We start from the raw sequence: 18,143 nt of genomic DNA, 5'->3' as shown, positions 1-18,143 counted from the left end.
CAGACACTGTACCTGTACTAGGAAACCCAGGTATAAAGGCCCAGGTTGCAAAGAGGAGGAATGATGCTATGATAGATAAATAAGGAAGGAGTGATTAGGTTAACACCAAGCTGAGGTGTATTGATTGTCAGAGACAGGGTAAACAGAGAGGAAATAAGTTCCACCATTTAGTTCCTTAAACCAATAAATGGGAGTATAAAATAGTGCTATAGGTCTTGGGTCCATCAGAATTAGGATGCAGGGAGGAGCAATTGTGTCGAGGACTCGACATTTGAAATGTAGGAGGAATGAAAGGACTAAATACAGAGGGGTGTTGATTTATAGTAGTTTGGTAAACTGAGAGAGACCACAAAGTTGTAACAGAGAGAAAGAGAGAGATGTTTGATGGACAAGGTGATATTTTATTTATTTTTTTCTGTATGACATTAAGCTTCATCAAATGATGGGGGGGATGGAAAGAAGAATAAATCAATTTCAAAGAGTGAAACTGAACAGCCCACTGAGTCATTAAACAGTGGCGCACCAGAAAATTATGTCAGTGAATAAGCTGAGGGTTATAAGCAGCCTCCACTGTAAACTGCAAGAAACCAGCAGAGCTGGTCCAGCCCTTGCTGGTAGGTGCACACTTTCAAATACTCAGGTCCACTTGACTAAAAGTAAGGAAAGAATTCCCCTTCCCAATGAATCTTGTATAAAACCATGACTGATAAAATTTCCTCCACCCCATCAGTTGGAGGCATTTCATATCATCTTAAATAATGAAAATCCTCATCTATCTACAACATGTTCTGAAAGGCCATGTAGAACACACTCTCAAACTAGTCTGTAAGATCAATGCCTGTCCATCCTGACTTCTGCTAGCAGTTTCAGCATCAGAAGTCCACCCCTATCTGGATAGTCTGTCAGTATATCTGCACCCTACAGCAACATTTAGCATCATGGCCCTGCAACTTTCCCTGGGAGAAAATAAACACTTATCTCCCTCCTGAAAATTGTCCTGCCATCTCTCTGCTTTACACTATTTGAAATGCCAAATTACATCTTTGTTCTGTCTTTTGTATTTTCTTGGTCTGAACGGCAGAGCTGGACTAGTTTGCCACCTTTAACATATACTGCACTGCTGTAAGGTGACCAATCCTTGCATTCCTCACCAGGCAAGCCCAAGCCAATCAAGGCAAACCTCAAAACGATAGGTACAAATCATAGGCTGGACATTACCTTAAAAAGACCAACTAGCGATCAAATGCCCCCCAATTACAACAGCCATCTCAGCATTATTTTGCTAATCTCGGTTGTACTTCTTGTCAAAATATTTTCAAAAGGACTTGGGGTGAGGTGGAGGCTGGATTTGTATATAAACTAAGGATAGATTGATAAGTATGTTTATAATTTACATAGATCACATTACAACAAAAAAATTATCTTTTAATCAAATATTGGGAAACGAGTGAGAGGGGGCGTAGTTGAAATGAGCAAGCAAAGTAAATGTGAAATGTCCTTCCCCTCCCACCCCACCCAACCCAATCAGAGTTTTGCGTTGCAAGTCTCATACCCTGAGCAGTTGGAGTTCATAAAGGCTTGAAGCAGCTCCAAAGGTCCCTGGGTTACCAGAGAACCAACTGCTTCATAATCCTCAGTCTTTTTCATTGTCTGTTTGGAGGTGTCCCTAGTTTTGCATCTGAACTGTGGCTTCGCCTCACAAATTCAAATTGGAGACTCTCATCTTCTTGGTGCTTTTCAAATCTTTCTTGCACTTGCAAAATGGAAGATAAAAGAGGGAGGGATGAGTGGTGTGTTCCTCCCTCTTTCAAGCCTTTAACTGAGGGAATAGCTGTACGGAAAAGAGAGAAAAGGCGGTGGATAGACCTGAGCCCATCACAAACATTAATTCTTCAGCCTCCTTGGTTGCAAAGAAAAAGTCATCTTCCAATTTTCTTTTTTTTTCATTTTTTTTTCTCTTAAAACATAAGTTTGCTGAACTTAATACTGAAATCTTTCTTGCTGGCCACTGTCAATTTTATCTATACTCTCCCAAAGACACTTTGTATAATGGGGAGTCTGTACATGTCAGGAGAAGATTTAGATATCATGAAATAGGCCAGACGACACTCAGAATTCGCTCATATTTTCCCGGCTGTCAAACTTTGTAGTAGATGTTTGCAGGGCTCTGTGGAGGCATCTCTTGAACAATGTACACTGGATGGCCATAGTCACCGCTAACTTTTTCATAGTGAGGACAGTAGTTGTTATCATTAGTCCTCAGCGGGATTATGATGTCACTGGGTTCCGAGCCACTATTTCCACTACACTTTGGGCTGGCCAGTGTGTTGAGGGAAAGGACGGCTGACCTCTGCTGGGAACTCTTCCTGTGTCGCTTTCTGAACTTTATTAAGAGGACCACGAGGAAGATGATGATGAGGATAAAGATGATGCAACCTGCTCCAATTGCAGCAAAGAGTGCCATTTTGGAGCCAAAGATCCCCTCGTTCTTGTTCAGCTTGTCTTTAATCTGACTATCAGTAGCTGTTGAAAAAGAAGAGAAGAATTAGTGACCTTTCCAATTCTGAACCAAACTATAGTTCAACTCAAAAGGTATCATCAGATTAATTACTATCATGTCAAGAAGAAAATTGGCCAAACTGCTTGTTTGCTTTGGACCTCTTGAAGTGGTGATGATGTCATAAATGTCAAAGATACAGTGTTGTTGATCGCTGTTCACTATTGAATCTTTTTGGCAAGCAGCAGGCTATATCCTTTTCAAATGTTTTTCTTTCTGTTTCCCAAGTTTTCTGCACAAGCCACACTCAACAGAACAGCATGGGTTGGTCACTCTGTATCTGAGCTTGGTGTTGTCTTTGCTAGTACCTCGTGACACCAGAGGACCTATAATTGACACTCCTGTGATTTTGTGCCCTTGCTACGAGAGTGTGGCTTACACCTGGCTCAGCAGGTAGAGAAGGCTTAGGGTGTTGCACATCTCATCATAGAAAGAAATCATAGAAACCCTACAGTACAGAAAGAGGCCCTTTGGCCCATCGAGTCTGCACCGACCACAATCCCACCCAGGCCCCACCCCCCTATCCCTACATATTTACCCACTAATCCCTCTAACCTACACATCGCAGGAGACTAAGGGCAATTTTAGCATGGCCAATCAACCTGACCCGCACATCTTTGGACTGTGGGGGGAAACCGGAGCACCCGGAGGAAACCCACGCAGACACGAGGAGAATTTGCAAACTCCACACAGACAGCGACCCAAGCCGGGAATCGAACCCAGGTCCCTGGAGCTGTGAAGCAGCAGTGCTAACCACTGTGCTACCGTGCCGCCCCGTATCATATATGAACAGTATACTGGTGTTCTAACACATGATCCTAACCTGGCACCCTTGTTGAACATTTTTGATCCAGCTGAATTCACTACATCTAATTACAAGCCACATAGTACGAACATACGATAAAGGAACAGAAGTAGACCATTCGGCCCCTTGATGCTGCTCCACCATTCAATAAGATCATGGTTGATTTGTTTTGTGTTGAGTTTCATATTGCCCAGCTGCTCTCAAGAACTAGATTCCCTTGCTGAAGAAGAACCTATCAACCTCTGCCTTAAAAATATTCAGCGATCACTCTTCCACTGCCTTCTCAGGCAGCGAATTCCAAAGTCGCACAGCCCTCTGAGAGAAACAAAATCTCCTTGTCTTTGTCCTATAATGGTGACCCCCCAATTTTAAAACAGTGCCCCCTAGTTCTGGACTCACCAACAAGAGGAAACATCCTTCAACATCCACTTTGTCAAGACCATTCAGGATCTTATATATTTCAATCAAGTCACCCCTCACTCTTCTGAACTCTACTGCTAAACTCCAGTGGGAACACACCCAGCCTTTCCAATCTATCCTATTAATAGAAGCTCATTCTGAAAGAGAAAACTGAGATCATTAAGTAATGCATTCTATTCCGCCCCCACCTTCCTTTAAAAATCGCTGCACAATGCAACATCTCTGCTCATAACAATGTATTAAAAGGCACCTATTTTTAGCTGCCCCAAAAAGCATGTAAATGCACAAAGCCCTAGAGTGGTAAAATTATTCTAATCACAACTGAGCTGGTTAAAAGTTAGGAGGAATGATTAAATGTTGCTGCTTAGCTGTTGTGATGGAGGTGCACAGCAGGAATTAGGCATATCCCTATGGTTATGGGGGTGGGAAGGAAACACTGGTGCCGGTCCTGCAGATGCCAAGCAGCATTAGAACATGCTGGGGTTGTGGCACCAAACCACATCACACAAAAATCACCCAACGAGTGATTTACCGAGCGCTGGAATCAAAGGTCTGAGTGTCTTTATTAAACTCACAAAAGCAAAACTTAATTAGGCAGAAAAAAAGTTCCAGCACAACAGAGAAAAGAAAACCCAAGAAAATCAAAATGATATCCAAGAAAGCTTGTGAGGAATGATTCAGTATTAGTTACGTGTGAGTCAGAGAGGGTGAGAGTAAGAGTGACAGTGGTATGAGACAAATAACACACAGACAATACCAATGGTTAAGCTCGTAATTAGTATCATTTATCTCTGGAATGTTTCCCCTTTAGATTGTGTTATTATCATTGACTTGTTTAATGCCAAGAAGCAGGGTGCTACTGAATCAATACCTGGAAAAATCTGTCAGTGAGGAAGCTTTCAATATACTGTATGGACTCACGTTTGACTCAATTCAAATCTGACATTATCACACAACAGTCCTTTTTATTTGGATCCAATCTGAGTTTAATTCTACCTTGCCTTATAATGGTTTATTGTGACAGCCTCCAGTAGTTATTGTCAGTGCAGACTTGACGGGCCGAAGGACCATTTCTGCGCTGTATGACTCTATGATAAGCTTTAATGCTCTGTCTTGCCTGAGCTAAATGACCTCAGCCTTGCTGGAAGGTGGGGAACTAGAATTGGTTTCAGTGCCCTGGTGTGAGGGGCAGGAAACACGACCCCAAATGAGCCAGGATTCTGACTCCTGATCACTACTGAGTAGCCGCTGACGAAACAGGCAGGTGATCTTTGTGTGAGCTTGTTGATACTCTCTATCTAGGTTCACACACCAAGAACAACCACACAGAGCAAAGCACCTGCAGGATGATTCACTGGGCAATGGCAGCAAAGACCTGGATGTTCACCATGAAACACTTGATTGGCACAACTTCTTCCATTACTCAGAGACTCACCTTGCAGGTGGCAGCGCTTTCAGTCACTTTGGGGCAGATTTCATTCTATTGCTTGAATGCTAAGAATTACCTGGTTGAAGCACAGGGAAGATCGCTGTCCCTAATATAAGCTCAGTGGTTTTCATTTCATTGAATCCAACAGAAAGAATATCCAGCAGGTTGTGTGAAAACTTCCCACCGGATTGTCCTTTCTGCATTCAGCTGATGCGATGCTTCATGCCCCAGATGATAAACATGAAATTTCATCCTGGGACCTACTCACTGGAACATGAGGATATAAGAAGTTAGAGCAGGAGTAGGCCATTCAGCCCTTCTAGCCTACTCCATCATTTAATGAGGTCATGGCTGATCTTCTACTTCAACATCATTTTTCTGAACAGTCCCCGTATTCCTTGATGTTTTTAACACGCAGAAATCTCGCGATCTCTGTCTTGAACATACTCAATGACTGGGATTCCACAGCCCTCGGGTAGAGAATTTCAAAGATTCGCCACCCTCTGCATGAAGAAATTCCTCCTCATCGCAGTCCTAAATGATGTGTCCCTTATTTTGAAACTATGTCCCCTCTTCCACACAGGGAATCCTTGAGATAATAAAAGCTTCTGTTCAGATTCAGTGTGGAAGGGTACAGATCCAGTTATGAAGGCTGATGGATTCACAAACCTTTTCGAGGAAGAGAGAATTACGTTTTCCTTTTAGAATTATTATTCTAATCACGGTGTAGGACGTTACTGCTGGGAATTGAAACACTTTCCATTTTACACCTCAAATTTAAACTCTTTCTATCATCCCAACTGGCAATCCCAGCGTAATTAAGCACAGGTTAGTCACAGAGTAAAACCCTCTCAAATTTGCCCCAAAAGTGAACCACAGCCCCTTCAGAAGAATACTCCCCTGTACCAACATATCATGTTCCTGCCCTTTTTCACACCAGACAACCTGGGCCCTCTCAGAATGAAATTGACAACTTAGCCCTGACATGTGCTGAAATAGGACACTTTTTTTTTGCTTCGGCCTAGACCTATCAGGAACTGGACTGAATGCTCAGAATGATTTAACATGGAACCTATGAAGCCAACAAAGGAGGCTTTGGGAATTTTCTTAATCCATACTAACCGATTTTGGAAATGCAAACCAAAAATTTAGATGTGTACCCTGTACAATTCCAGGACCACTAAAGTTAATGGTTAGAAAATTGGGCTTTCTTCCAGGAGCATGAAGTCAGAAAATTACTCCTTTTTATTCTGTCAGTCCGGGTTGCAAGTAAACCCCAGGATCCAGGAGTGACAGTCCAATGTAATTACCAGCCTCTGGCATCATCCTAACATCATTAACTTCAGGAAGCAGAATTATGGAAAGATATCCTAGCAAGCTCTCTCTTCCTCACCTGTGTTCCCAGATTTATCTTCTGATGATGGCTCTTTCCAGAGGGAGATAACGCTCTTCACTGTGTTGTCTTGGCCTTTACCTGGTGCGCTTGTAGGATTCTTTTCGTTCAGCGTTGGTCTTGTGTTTGGATCTGGATGGAAGGGAGATGGAAATTACTGACTGCACCAGCTGTTTGGTACGGTAGTGTCTGGATCAGTGCAGAGTTGTTGGTTAACATCAAGGTGTCAAAGGTAAAGACTAAGGCAGCAGCACATAGTATCAGTGCTGAGTTGAAAAGCAGTGAGCTTTTGATTCTGGTAATGCCAACACAGAGGTAGGGATGGAAAATTTGAAAGGAATATCTGGTCCTCCTCGATGGACAAGGTGTGTTCGCATGTTTTTAATTGATCAAGAAGTTGTCTGGTTACATGAAAGAGTGGAATAAGGACAGGATACTGCCAAAAGTAAAAACGGTGATTCAAAACCAATGATTTGGAAATTTGGTGATGCACTAGCCTTTCATCATAGCCCAGGCATGTATTAGTACATTGTAAATAGTGTAACCTAATCAGTGCATTTTAAGGTAAAAACCTGACACATGCTTTAGTAAAAGCATTCTAACCTCCATAATCCCAATACATTTTTCAGCCTCATGAACCACCCTCAGATTCTTCCCCTCTCTGCCTACCGTCCACAGTAGGAGACCAACTGCAGTTCCTGTTGAGAGCTTGGAGCTATCTTTAGGTCTAGACTGTATTTTAATAGCACAGGCAGCTCGCTGGTCAAGGGGTGCGGATTTCCAGAGGATCCAACGCTGAGAAGAGAACAAGTTTTATCTTCAAGGATTGGGGATCGGTAATCATAGGGGTTGTGGGGGCAGGCCTGACATCAGCTGAAAATGTTTCTGTGGCACCAAGAGGAGCATGAATTCCCTCAACATCAAAGCAGCATTTGACAGTACAGCACCAAGGAGAACTAGCAAGACTGAAGTCAGTAGAAAACCCACAGTGACAAGACCAAAAATTAGAAGCAAGGCTGACAGAATCCTGTCTATGTTCCAATCATCCAGTCCAAAGACCCCAGAACAAGAGTTTCTCTGTATGATGTCCTTGACCCAATCATCTTCAACTGTTTCATCAGTGACCTTTCCTTCACTATAAGGTGAGGAGTGGGCTGCTAACTGATGATTCTACAGTGTTTATCTCCATTATTGAGGGAGATATGAATGATGAATCCCACATCAGTTGATAATATCCAGCTAAGCCTGAGCAGTGGCTGTTAACATTCATACCACTTTGGTACCTGGTAATAACCATCTCTAATAACGGTCAGTCACCTCTTCCTGATCTTCAACGGCACCACTGACTGAATCAGTGCATCAACAGGCTAGGGGTAACAACTGACCAGAGGCTTAACCTGCCACCGACTTTGGGCATTCCAGGACGAGCTCACCCCCCGACCCCTCACAATTTCTCCTCAAAATAGCTCAAGTTGAGAGTTTAATGGAATACTCACCACTCAGCTGGATGGGTGCAGCTTTGACAACACTCAAGAAACTCAATACAATCCAGTAAAAAGTAGCTTGCTTGTTTGGTGTCTCTCTGACTGGACTCAATCATGCACCTCCCCCCCCCCACAACCTCCAGCCAACCTCCCCTTCTTCCCCCTGTCCCCGCCACCACTGAATTGAGGCTACGCAATGTATTATCTGTAGGATAAACTGTACACCAGGCTAACTTGGACAGCATTTCCACTAAGAAGGATAAACAGCAATATCACACAATGTCCAGATCAGGATGTATGCAGCTATTTGTTTATCATTGCTGGATCAAAATTTCAGGAATACTCTACTCAATGTTATCATGAGGAAAGTATCAGGACAAGGGCTGCAGCACTTTAAGCCGGCCAAACACCAAATTCTGACAGTAATTATAGATAAGCAGTAGATGCAGCCTTGTCACGAGAACAACCATTTAAAAATTACCAATACTGAGGCAGTTAGTTCTGTGCTTTGGTAGCACAGAGCAATAGCCCTGGGCTTTGGCAGTACGAGGAATGTCCTGACGTCAGGCAGCACAATAGCAGGGGTGTTGTGATTTGTCTCTTTGATCTTGCATCACGATGAGAAAAACCTGGGAATTAGAGGAATGCTCAGGGTTGAATTTGTGGTTTGCTTCACGGGGAGCAGGGGTAGGAGAGGGCATTGTCTGGGGGCACTGCAACTATGGCGGCATTATTCTGTAGCTCTCTCAGAAATGTTTGCAAATGCTAAATGTTCTGTTTAGTGATTGGTTCCTAGAAGTCTATCCCTGTCTACGTGCATGCTCTCTCTCTGAAATTACAAAGTATCAGCAATACATCGGCTGATAATCAGGTAACAGCTAGAGACTTTTTTTTTACCTGTTTTCAAAATTCCCATTCCCTCGTCTCCCCACATCACCGCCCCCCCCCCCCCCCCCCACTCCCCACCCCCCAAATCTGTGCCTTTCCCCGCAAACCCATCCCCAACACAAATTAAGGAAGAAGAGAGAAACACAAATTTAGTTAGGGTAACAATTAGCCACCCTACCCTTGGGTTTATGAAAGGAAAATCAGCAAGGTTCCTGCTCCTGTGATTAATCTCCAGAAATCCCTGCTGGAAAGTGCATTGAGTGAGGTGTTAGACAATAGTTAATACCCATGGAACTGCGTCCCAGCAAGGGGGAGTACCTTCAGGGAAATGAAGCCAAAATATTTTTTAAATTAATTCTTCGTAGGCAGTAAGGAGCCACTAAACTCTGACTTCAGATAGCTTTCTCATTTGATTTGTACCTGAATGTCATCAGCATTTCACCTTCAGCATTAATGTGAATACCAGCATAGCAGGGCCACAGACTGAAATCATACAAACTCCTTTCCGAATCTGGCACATTGCTCCCAGCTCAACCGCTCCAGCAATGTAAAACCAACCATTTTGATTCAAATTGTTGAGATAGCATTTTAAAAGGTAGGCAGACACGGTGATATCCAGATAGAAAGATAATGCACAGTCATTGAAAGACATAGGCGCAAATGGAAAAATGGAAACAGAATCATACACAGATGAGTCAGACAGGTGGGCAAGCGGATAGGCAAAGGCTGGGATGTTCCGGCTCCATTGTGGTGGGACCCGCTATGGGAGATTCAGCAACCCAGCCAAACGTTCATTGGCTTTTAGTGCGACTGGACGATCCTGGTGGTGGGCAGGGTCAGAAATTCCCACCCATAGACATCTGCTCAGCAACACACATGCACAAAAAAAGATCATAATAAATGGACTGACGGGCAAAAGAGTCAGTTGCACCTAGATAGCTAGACAAAAGAAATCAGACACATGCCGATGTACAGGCATAAATAGGGTCCAAGAAATTAGGTGTGTGCATATGAATGTGTCGTCAGAGATTATAGTACCACTAAAGCATTGACTCAACAATGCTACTGCACAGGATAATACTGTGTTTTTGGCAATTCTAGGATTCTGCACAGAATAAAAATTCTCAGCTTTAGGACCCAAACCTGAATGGACCGTGTGTTGAGTTTGCACGGTGGCAATGGCGCGGAGGGTAAGAGAAAGGCCCAGGCATTTCTCTTTGTGGAGCATTCATGCCCTGGCATATCAACTCTTCAGTTTACAGAGGCTTTTCCCAGCGCACCAAAGCCAAAATCAGTACTGAAGTTTGGAACCTCAGTAGGTGGACCTCCTGTGGTTTCAACAGATCATATTGCAGACAGCTGAGATTTTAGTGATACATTTCAGGAACATGTAATGGGTTAGGGCAGAGATCCACTTTACCTTGTCCAACTTTCATAATTATCTTCATGGATCGTGTTTTGCATACGCCACCATTTCTGTTCTCCAAACCTTCATACGACCCATTGGAAGTAGCTGTATGAGAGGAAAAACTCAATATTATTGTCCCATTCAGTGATTAGGTACAGAGCAAAGCTTACAAATGCAGGAGATTATAGGAAATCACACTGAAAGTACTTTTCATACAGTGAATTATGCTCAAATATAATGTAGGTAAGTAACTGTCCTTTGGCAGCAACTTTCCACAAGTTGCAATGAAACAAATGAGCAGTTGATCCATTTTTTGACTGTACTCATTGAGGGAACATATTGGACAGAACTTCTTCAAGGAAAAAAATAGCTAAATGGGGAAAGGCACCTCAGAACCTATATTCGCCCATCTTATCCCTTTGTCCATTTATGACATTTAAACACTAAAATAAAGATGGGACATACATACTCTCTGATTCCCTTACTGACCACAATCTATTGAATACATTTGCTTTACAATCACCAATAATCAACCACAACCAAGGTTACCGATTGACATTTTTTGGTCAGTTTCGTGAACCGAATGTTTTTCTAATACCCAAGCTTGGCATCATCTAACCACTGCTTCTTGATTTCCTATGATGCCCATGTTACTGCTCTCTGCACTGTGGACTTTGGCTAGATTTTTCAGTATGAGGTCTTATTTTTCCTCAAAACAGGAACATTCTTATTATTTCTCACATCAATAAGTTATTGTTCCCAGCTGTGGATGAGTGCATTGTGTGCAGACTGGAATATGGGTAAGATGGGGGTCAGGTCTCCTCACACGACAGGGAATGCGTTTGCTAGTTGTAGCAACTCCAAGCAGGAGATCTACTACTTTCATGGTAGATCACGCTTGTCTGTCTCGCACCATCAGGAGATGATAAGAGGGAAAGTGGGCGAGTAAAACAAAGACCATAAGGTTGTCGAGAGATAGTTAAGAGAAGTGAAAGAAGAGAGTGCAAAGGTGAGAGCCAGCATGTGCATAAACTGTGAAGGAAGCGCTGCTAAAGTTGCTAACCTGCATCACTCCCACCAGCTATTATTAAGTTCTGTTCTGAATACATAAACGTGTTTGGAATTTTGACTGGAAGAAGTTTTGTGTCTGCTGGGGTTTTATGTAGGTTGCTCATTGGTGTATCAGCACAACATTTCTTTTTGAAACTGGCACGTTGGAGCCTGCCAACTGACCTTACAACTTACAAAGAAGAAACAAGAAGAAAATCGCCTTCCCCTCACATCAAACCACTGGAACTCGAAGTTAGAGGTGGAAAAACTTATTTTATCTTGGAGAACTGCATCTTTAGTTTTTCCTGGTTGTTCCTGGTCTGGTTCAGTTGCTATATCTGTTTAGACTGACATTTTTGCACATTTAATGCCAAATACCAAATCCTCCCTGTGCCCCATTGAGAAGGATAAATTTTAATTCAAATTTTAATACTGTACTTTGTTAAGCATAACTTTGCCAACTTTGCTAAGAATAAATAACCAGGCAAAAGCCAACTTCAATGGAGTAAGGATAGATCTGGGCAAAATAAACTGGAGTCAAAGGTTGGCAAGAGGAATGGTAGCTGAATAATGGGCTGCCTTCAAAGAAGAGGCAGCTGGGGCACAGTCAAGATATATTCCCTCAAAAGGCAAAGGAACATCAAACAAAGCTAGAGCTTCCTGGATGACAAATGAGATAAAAATTAAAGAAGTAGAAATGTGCTTCTGAGAAACATGCTGAATCTAGAAGGTTGAGAGGGGAGATGAAAATGCAAATAAGAGAAGCAAAGAGGGAGTATGTAAAGAGACTGGCAGCTAACATAAAAGGGAATCCTATAGTATTTTAAAGACATATAAATAGTAAAACGGTGGTAAAAGGAGGCGTACAGCTGATCAGGGACTAAAAATGGGATTTACACATAGGCAGAGGGCAGGTTGTGGTATTAAATGAATACTTAAGAGTCATAGAGTCATAGACGTTTAAAGCATAGAAACAGGCCTATTGGCCCAACTTGATCATGCTGCCTTTTATTTTAACCACTAAGCTAGTCGCAATTGCCTGTGTTTGGCCCACATCCCTCTATACCTATCTTACCCATGTAATTGTCTTTACATTTGTCTTTACCAAGGAAGAAGATGCTACCCAGGCCATAGTGATAGAGGAGTCAGTTCAGAGACTTGGGGGGTTTACAATTAGTGAAGTGATGGTATTGCATAGGCTGTCAGTACCTTAAAGTGGATAAGGGTGAGACACAGTGCATAAAGGACACTTGGGGAAGTAACAGTGGAAATTGGAATCTTCCGTGCACTTGGTGATGATGCCAGTGGACTGGGGAATCGCCAATGTTCACCCTTGTTTGTAAAAGTAGTGTAAAGATAAACCCAGCAATTACAGGCCAGTCAGTTTGGTGGTGGGGAAGCTTTTAGAAACAATAATTTGGGACAAATTAAACAAATGTGGGTTAATTAAAGAAAGCCAGAATGGAATTCTCAAGGAAAGATCATGAAGAGGTAACAGAGAAGAATTATGAGGGTAATGCTGTGGATGCAGTGTAACTGGACTTCCAAAAGACATTCAATACAGTGCCACACAATAGGCTTGTGAGCAAAGTTGTAGCTCATGGAATAAAAGGGACAGCAACAATGTGGATACAGAATTGGTTGAGTAACAGGAAACAGAGTAATGGTTAATGTGGATGTTTTTTGGTCTGGAGGAAGATTAGTAGTAGAGTTCTTCAGTGGTCAGTGTTGGAGCCTTTGCCTTTCCCGATATTTATTAATAGCTTAGACTTTGATACTCAGGGCACAATTTTAATGTTTGTGAATGATACCAAATTTGGAAGCATTGTGAACTGTGAGGAAATTAGTGTAGAACTTCAAAAATACATTGACAAGCTGGTGGAACAGGTGGGCAGGTGGAAGATGAAGTCCAATGTGGAGAAATGTGAAATCATTCATTTTGGCAGGAAGAATAAGGAGACAATATTTTTTTTTAAGTACAACTCTAAAGGTGCTGCAGGAGCAGAGGGACCTGGGTGTATACGCGCATAAGTCATTGAAGGTGGCAGGACAGGTTGAAAGAGTGATTGATAAAGTGTATAGTATCTTGAAGTTTATTAATAGGGGCAAGGAAGTTAAGTTGAACTTGTATAAGACACAAGTTCAGCCTCAGCTGGAGTATTGATTCCAGTTCTGGGCCCCACACTTTAGTAGGCAGTGGCATAGTGGTATTGTCATTAGACCAGTAATCCAGAGACTAGAGGTAATGATCTGGGGCCTGAGTTCAAATTCCACCATGGAATGGCAGATAGTGAAATTTGAATCCAATAAAATCTGGAATAAAAAATCTAATGATGACCATGAAACAATTGTCAATTGTCGTTAAAAACCCATCTGGTCACTAATGTCTTTTAGGGATGGAAATCTGCTATCTTTACCTGATCTGGCCTACATGTGTATCCAAATCCACAGCAATGGATCATTAATGCCCACTGAAATGGCTTAGCAAGCCACTCAAACGCAGTTAGGGGTTGGCAATAAATGCTGGCCTAGCCAGTGATGCCCATATCCCATGAATGAATTGAAAAATCGAAGAGTGGGAAGGCGTAGAAGAGGGTGCAGAAAAGATTCATAAGAATAGTTCCAGGGATGAGGAACTTCAGTTATGAAGACAGATTGAGAAGTTAGAAGTGAAGAGAAGGCTAAGAGAGATTTGATAGAGGTATTCAAAATCATGAGGGGTCTGGACAGAGTAGATGAGGAAAACTGTTCCTACTTGTGACAGGATCAAGGATGAGAAGGCACAGATTTAAAGTAATTGGTAAAATAAGCAAAAGCAACTTGAGGAAAAACGTTTTCACACAGTGACTGGTTAAGATCTGGAATGCACTGAGAGTCTGATGGAGGCAGGTTCAACTGAAGCATTCAAAAGGGAATTAGACTTGTGCAGAGTTATAGGGAGAAGGCGGACGAGAGGTGCTAGGTGAACTGCTTATTCGGAGAGCCGATACAGACAGATGGGCCAAATGGCCTCTTTCTGCGCTGTAACAATTCTGTGATTCACGAAGCAGGGCTAACATTTGGTGAAGATATTAAACAGTTGTACACTGAGTATTGATCACCTGTTAATCAGATACTGCATATAATTTTGATGAAAGTAACTGTGCATGTATGTTGTCAGGGTGGGGAGAGATCGTTGGGTGGGAGGAGAGAAGTAAACTTACTCCATTGGGAGGTCGCTTTGAATCAGTTGTTTGAATTTAACGTTTTATTATTGCTGTGGAATGGAATTTGTGCCACTTCAGACAAACAAAATGGATGATTTTTAAATTGTTCAATCTGTGTGTAAAGTTAAGACTGATAAAGATATTTCATCTGAACTTGCTATAGAGGTGGTGACTGCTACAATAGTAAGGGGAGCAGAGAGGGTTTGGAACCCAATCCTACTCCTTAATCAGAATGTCAGCCTCTGGCAGCAGAAACTGATAGCTCTAGAAAGGGAAAATTAAATCAATGACACAAGTCAAGGGTAAGACTGTGACTGGTAACAGATGGGCAGTTGAGCCTAATTTTATATGAGGAAACCAGACATAGTTGGTCTGATATAAGGCAGTTGCCAGAAATTGTAATTGTCACTGGTAGCCATTGTTCAAATACCACAAAGAATTAGAAGCATGCTATAGCTAACAAATATGTGAGATGGTTTACAAGTGGCGAGCTGAATGAGGTGTTCCTATAAGTAAAAGTGGGGAAGAGTGACACCTGGATAATTTCTCAAATAACCTATATTATCTGGGAAAGGAACCCTATTGGTGGTTTGCAGACAGCCAAAGGGAGTTTAAACTGCGGGAGAAATTTTCCAAAGTATTAAGACAAACCCTCTTGTATACTAGTAAAGAAAATAGTATTCCTCAGGAAACCTGAGCTAGAAAGCAACAGCTCAAGAACTTATTAACCACATTTGTGTACTTCATGGTAGCATAGTTCAAAAGCTCATTGCCATCCCCTGCTGACATATCAAATCTCAGTAATTCAGGAGAGGTTTACCATGAAATTCCACAGTGCAGTGGGCTCTGTGAATTTTTAGACAATCATACTAGAGCTTGTATTATAGCCCTGCAGAACGTATTGTAGATTTGAGATGCCTGGCGGGGAAACATTCTGAGAAATGTTAATATCTCCAACAAGGAGTAGGCAGCTGAAATGTTTTGGCTGTGGTGTACCCAATTGCAAAATCCATTCCCACCCACATTACAAAGCAACTCCTCAGAGTAGGGTGAAGTGTAGCCAGAGCAGCCACCAATTAGAAAGACCAATGGCTATCTTCATGAGTTCCCCAGAATGAGAGGGTCAACACAAAAAGATATTCATCGATTAGAAGGGGGAGAAACAAAATTCAAATTGGTTTGTCACCTTTAAAGGAAAAGGTAACTTGACTTGGGTCAATGCTCCCATGTTAAAAATAAACAATTCAAAGTTCACATGAAAAATAGACACAATTGGCCCCCATTTGAGGTTTTGGCATTAAATGGTTTCATTTGTTTGACAGAAATTGAGGTGCAGAAGAATGCAACAATCCTGAGGAACTGGGTTGTGGGAAAATGAAAATGTGGCTCCTAATGCACAGGAAGAAGTTGGGTATATGAAAGAAAAGTTATAAGCTTTATGGAGTGGGGAGAGAGACAAGAGACAAAGTGCCGTTGTATTACTATTACTGTTTATTATTAAATACATTCTGTTCTTTATACAATGTTTACAGGTTTGTCTGGAGGTTGAAAACCTTATTATCCTTCACTTTTACAAGTCGTCATAAACTTTCAACTTTGTTAAGCTACAGGAAGCAGATCAGCTTTGAATCTTGGTGTGGGCAGGAAATATGATTTCTAAGCTCAAGTGATTAAATGGTGGGAAAGAAGTCAGGAGATCGCTCTTTGGGGGCTGCCCTTTGCTGATCGCAGGGCAGCCGCCCTTAGATTGAACCCTCCCCCCTTCTTTCCCACTTGCTTCCTCCCTTAAACCCAAACCCTCTTCCACAATTGCCCAACTCCCTTATCTATCCAAGTCCTCCTGGCCCAAGACCCCAGACTTTCCTGCTTGAGTGATCCAAGGTCTCGGCAATCCTTTCTTCTTCAGTAATCTTGGCAGTGGCCACTGACGCCAATCTGATTGGCTGGCAGTTCTCGGGGGTGGGATCTCTGCCCCAATGAGGGGCAGAAGTCCCACTAGGCCTCCATTAGTCCACCCAGCAGTCTTTATGGCTGCACGGGCAGGTTGACGTGGAACGTATTGGCTCCATGTCAATGTGATTTCCTGGGGTTGCCTATTTTCCATCTCCTACTACTTCCCCACTTAATATTCAGCCCAGTGATTTAACCATGTTAAATAATTTGTTGGCTTCTTATGCCTTTAACTGAAAGGCTCCTTTATACATTATGTGCACCTCAATCCACCAGCTTAATGTCCAAAGTAGCTAAACTGAAAAACAATCAAATGATTAGAGCACACAGCCCTCAAAAGTGAAACTCCCTTAGCAAAAGAAACAAAAGCTCAGAACACTATCAGAATTAAAACTCTATATTCAAAAAGCACCCCCTACAAAAGAAAATTGAAACAACTATGAGATGAGAGCCAGAATCTGTTTACATTCCTCCTATTGAAGAGCAATAACATTTTTTGCTGGCTGCCTATTCAGGACGAGTTATGCATTCAACATTCATTAATATCATTGTTGGAAGCATTCCAAGTTGACCAAGGCTATCTATTTGCTCCCTTGCTTTCTGGACCGGACTCAAGTTTAATGCTGTTTGAATTATGGATCAGTTTGATGTGCCCTGGTCTGATGAAGATGACATTTGGTTATTTCATACACAGACTGCCAAAACTGTTTTCACTTCAACAATCAAGCTGGCAAAAGATCACAAATAATGTGTGACTTTGCAGCATTGTCGTCAGCACACAGAAAATCCTACGTCCAAGTCATCTACTTTGATATTAGTTTAACTGTCAGGATCACCATAGTGCCTCCTGCTATTCCCAGAAGCTCCAACAAATGATATGCCTTAACCACCCTTGGTATTTTCCTTTCTCCCATAATTGGCAGGGTTTTAAATTCCAAGCGTTTCCTCCCCCGGTAGCTTTGTGAGTGTTTTAAGTGAATAGCTAGGAAGGTAACAACCAGAAAGTTGCCAGATTCAGTCACCAATCTGTGCTGGTAATAATCCAGGTACAACAAAATGAAGCCGGGCCAGGCACAAGATGGCACACCTAGCCTGCATACAATGCACCCAACCCACGCTTGGGCACACACTCAATAGGGTATGATATTACATCTTACACTCATGTGATCAGTTCAGTAAGGATCTCTTTGCACATGCATTGGAAACTAGTACCACCCTATCAGAAACAGGATATTGAGAAGTATTTTTGATCTTCGGCTCATTAATTCAGTAATTCCAAAAGAGTAAAAATCAGATTCCAAGGAACCATGAAGCTCAACTGATAATTAAAACCTTGTTGCACATTAAGCTTCCATTTAGCCAGGAGTTCAACAGCACTTCAACAAAATAATCACTTGAATCAAATATCTGAGAGACACATCTGAAAATATTTGTGCCAGCAGAAATGTATGTTCTGAGCATCTTGTCAAAAAGCACTTTGGATAATGTGTCTTTGTTTAACATTTTCTTAATTTATTAATTGGGTGTGGATATCACTGACAAGGTCAGCATTT

The 18,143-nt window shown here is 42.1% G+C and overlaps 1 protein-coding gene across 2 annotated transcripts in view; it reads right to left on the bottom strand.

The window, feature by feature from the left end:
• Positions 1 to 423: 423 nt before the first annotated feature.
• Positions 424 to 18,143, bottom strand: part of efnb1 (ephrin-B1) — a 185,197-nt gene continuing 167,477 nt past the window's right edge. The window contains exons 3-5 of one of the 2 annotated variants that reach the window (XM_078211430.1): positions 10,397 to 10,489; positions 6,605 to 6,736; positions 424 to 2,523 (exon numbers count right to left, since the gene is read on the bottom strand). In XM_078211430.1, the coding sequence (XP_078067556.1) occupies positions 2,138 to 2,523; positions 6,605 to 6,736; positions 10,397 to 10,489 (611 nt within the window). In that variant the 3' untranslated portion in view covers positions 424 to 2,137. The remainder of the gene's footprint in view (positions 2,524 to 6,604; positions 6,737 to 10,396; positions 10,490 to 18,143) is intronic. The other variant, XM_078211431.1, reaches the window with a different exon arrangement.

This window comes from Mustelus asterias, chromosome 4 (genome assembly GCF_964213995.1).
Source record: "Mustelus asterias chromosome 4, sMusAst1.hap1.1, whole genome shotgun sequence".
In the NCBI taxonomy this organism is placed as follows: domain Eukaryota; kingdom Metazoa; phylum Chordata; class Chondrichthyes; order Carcharhiniformes; family Triakidae; genus Mustelus; species Mustelus asterias.
Note: the sequence above shows the minus strand (reverse complement) of the source record. Positions and strands in the feature narration are given on the sequence as shown.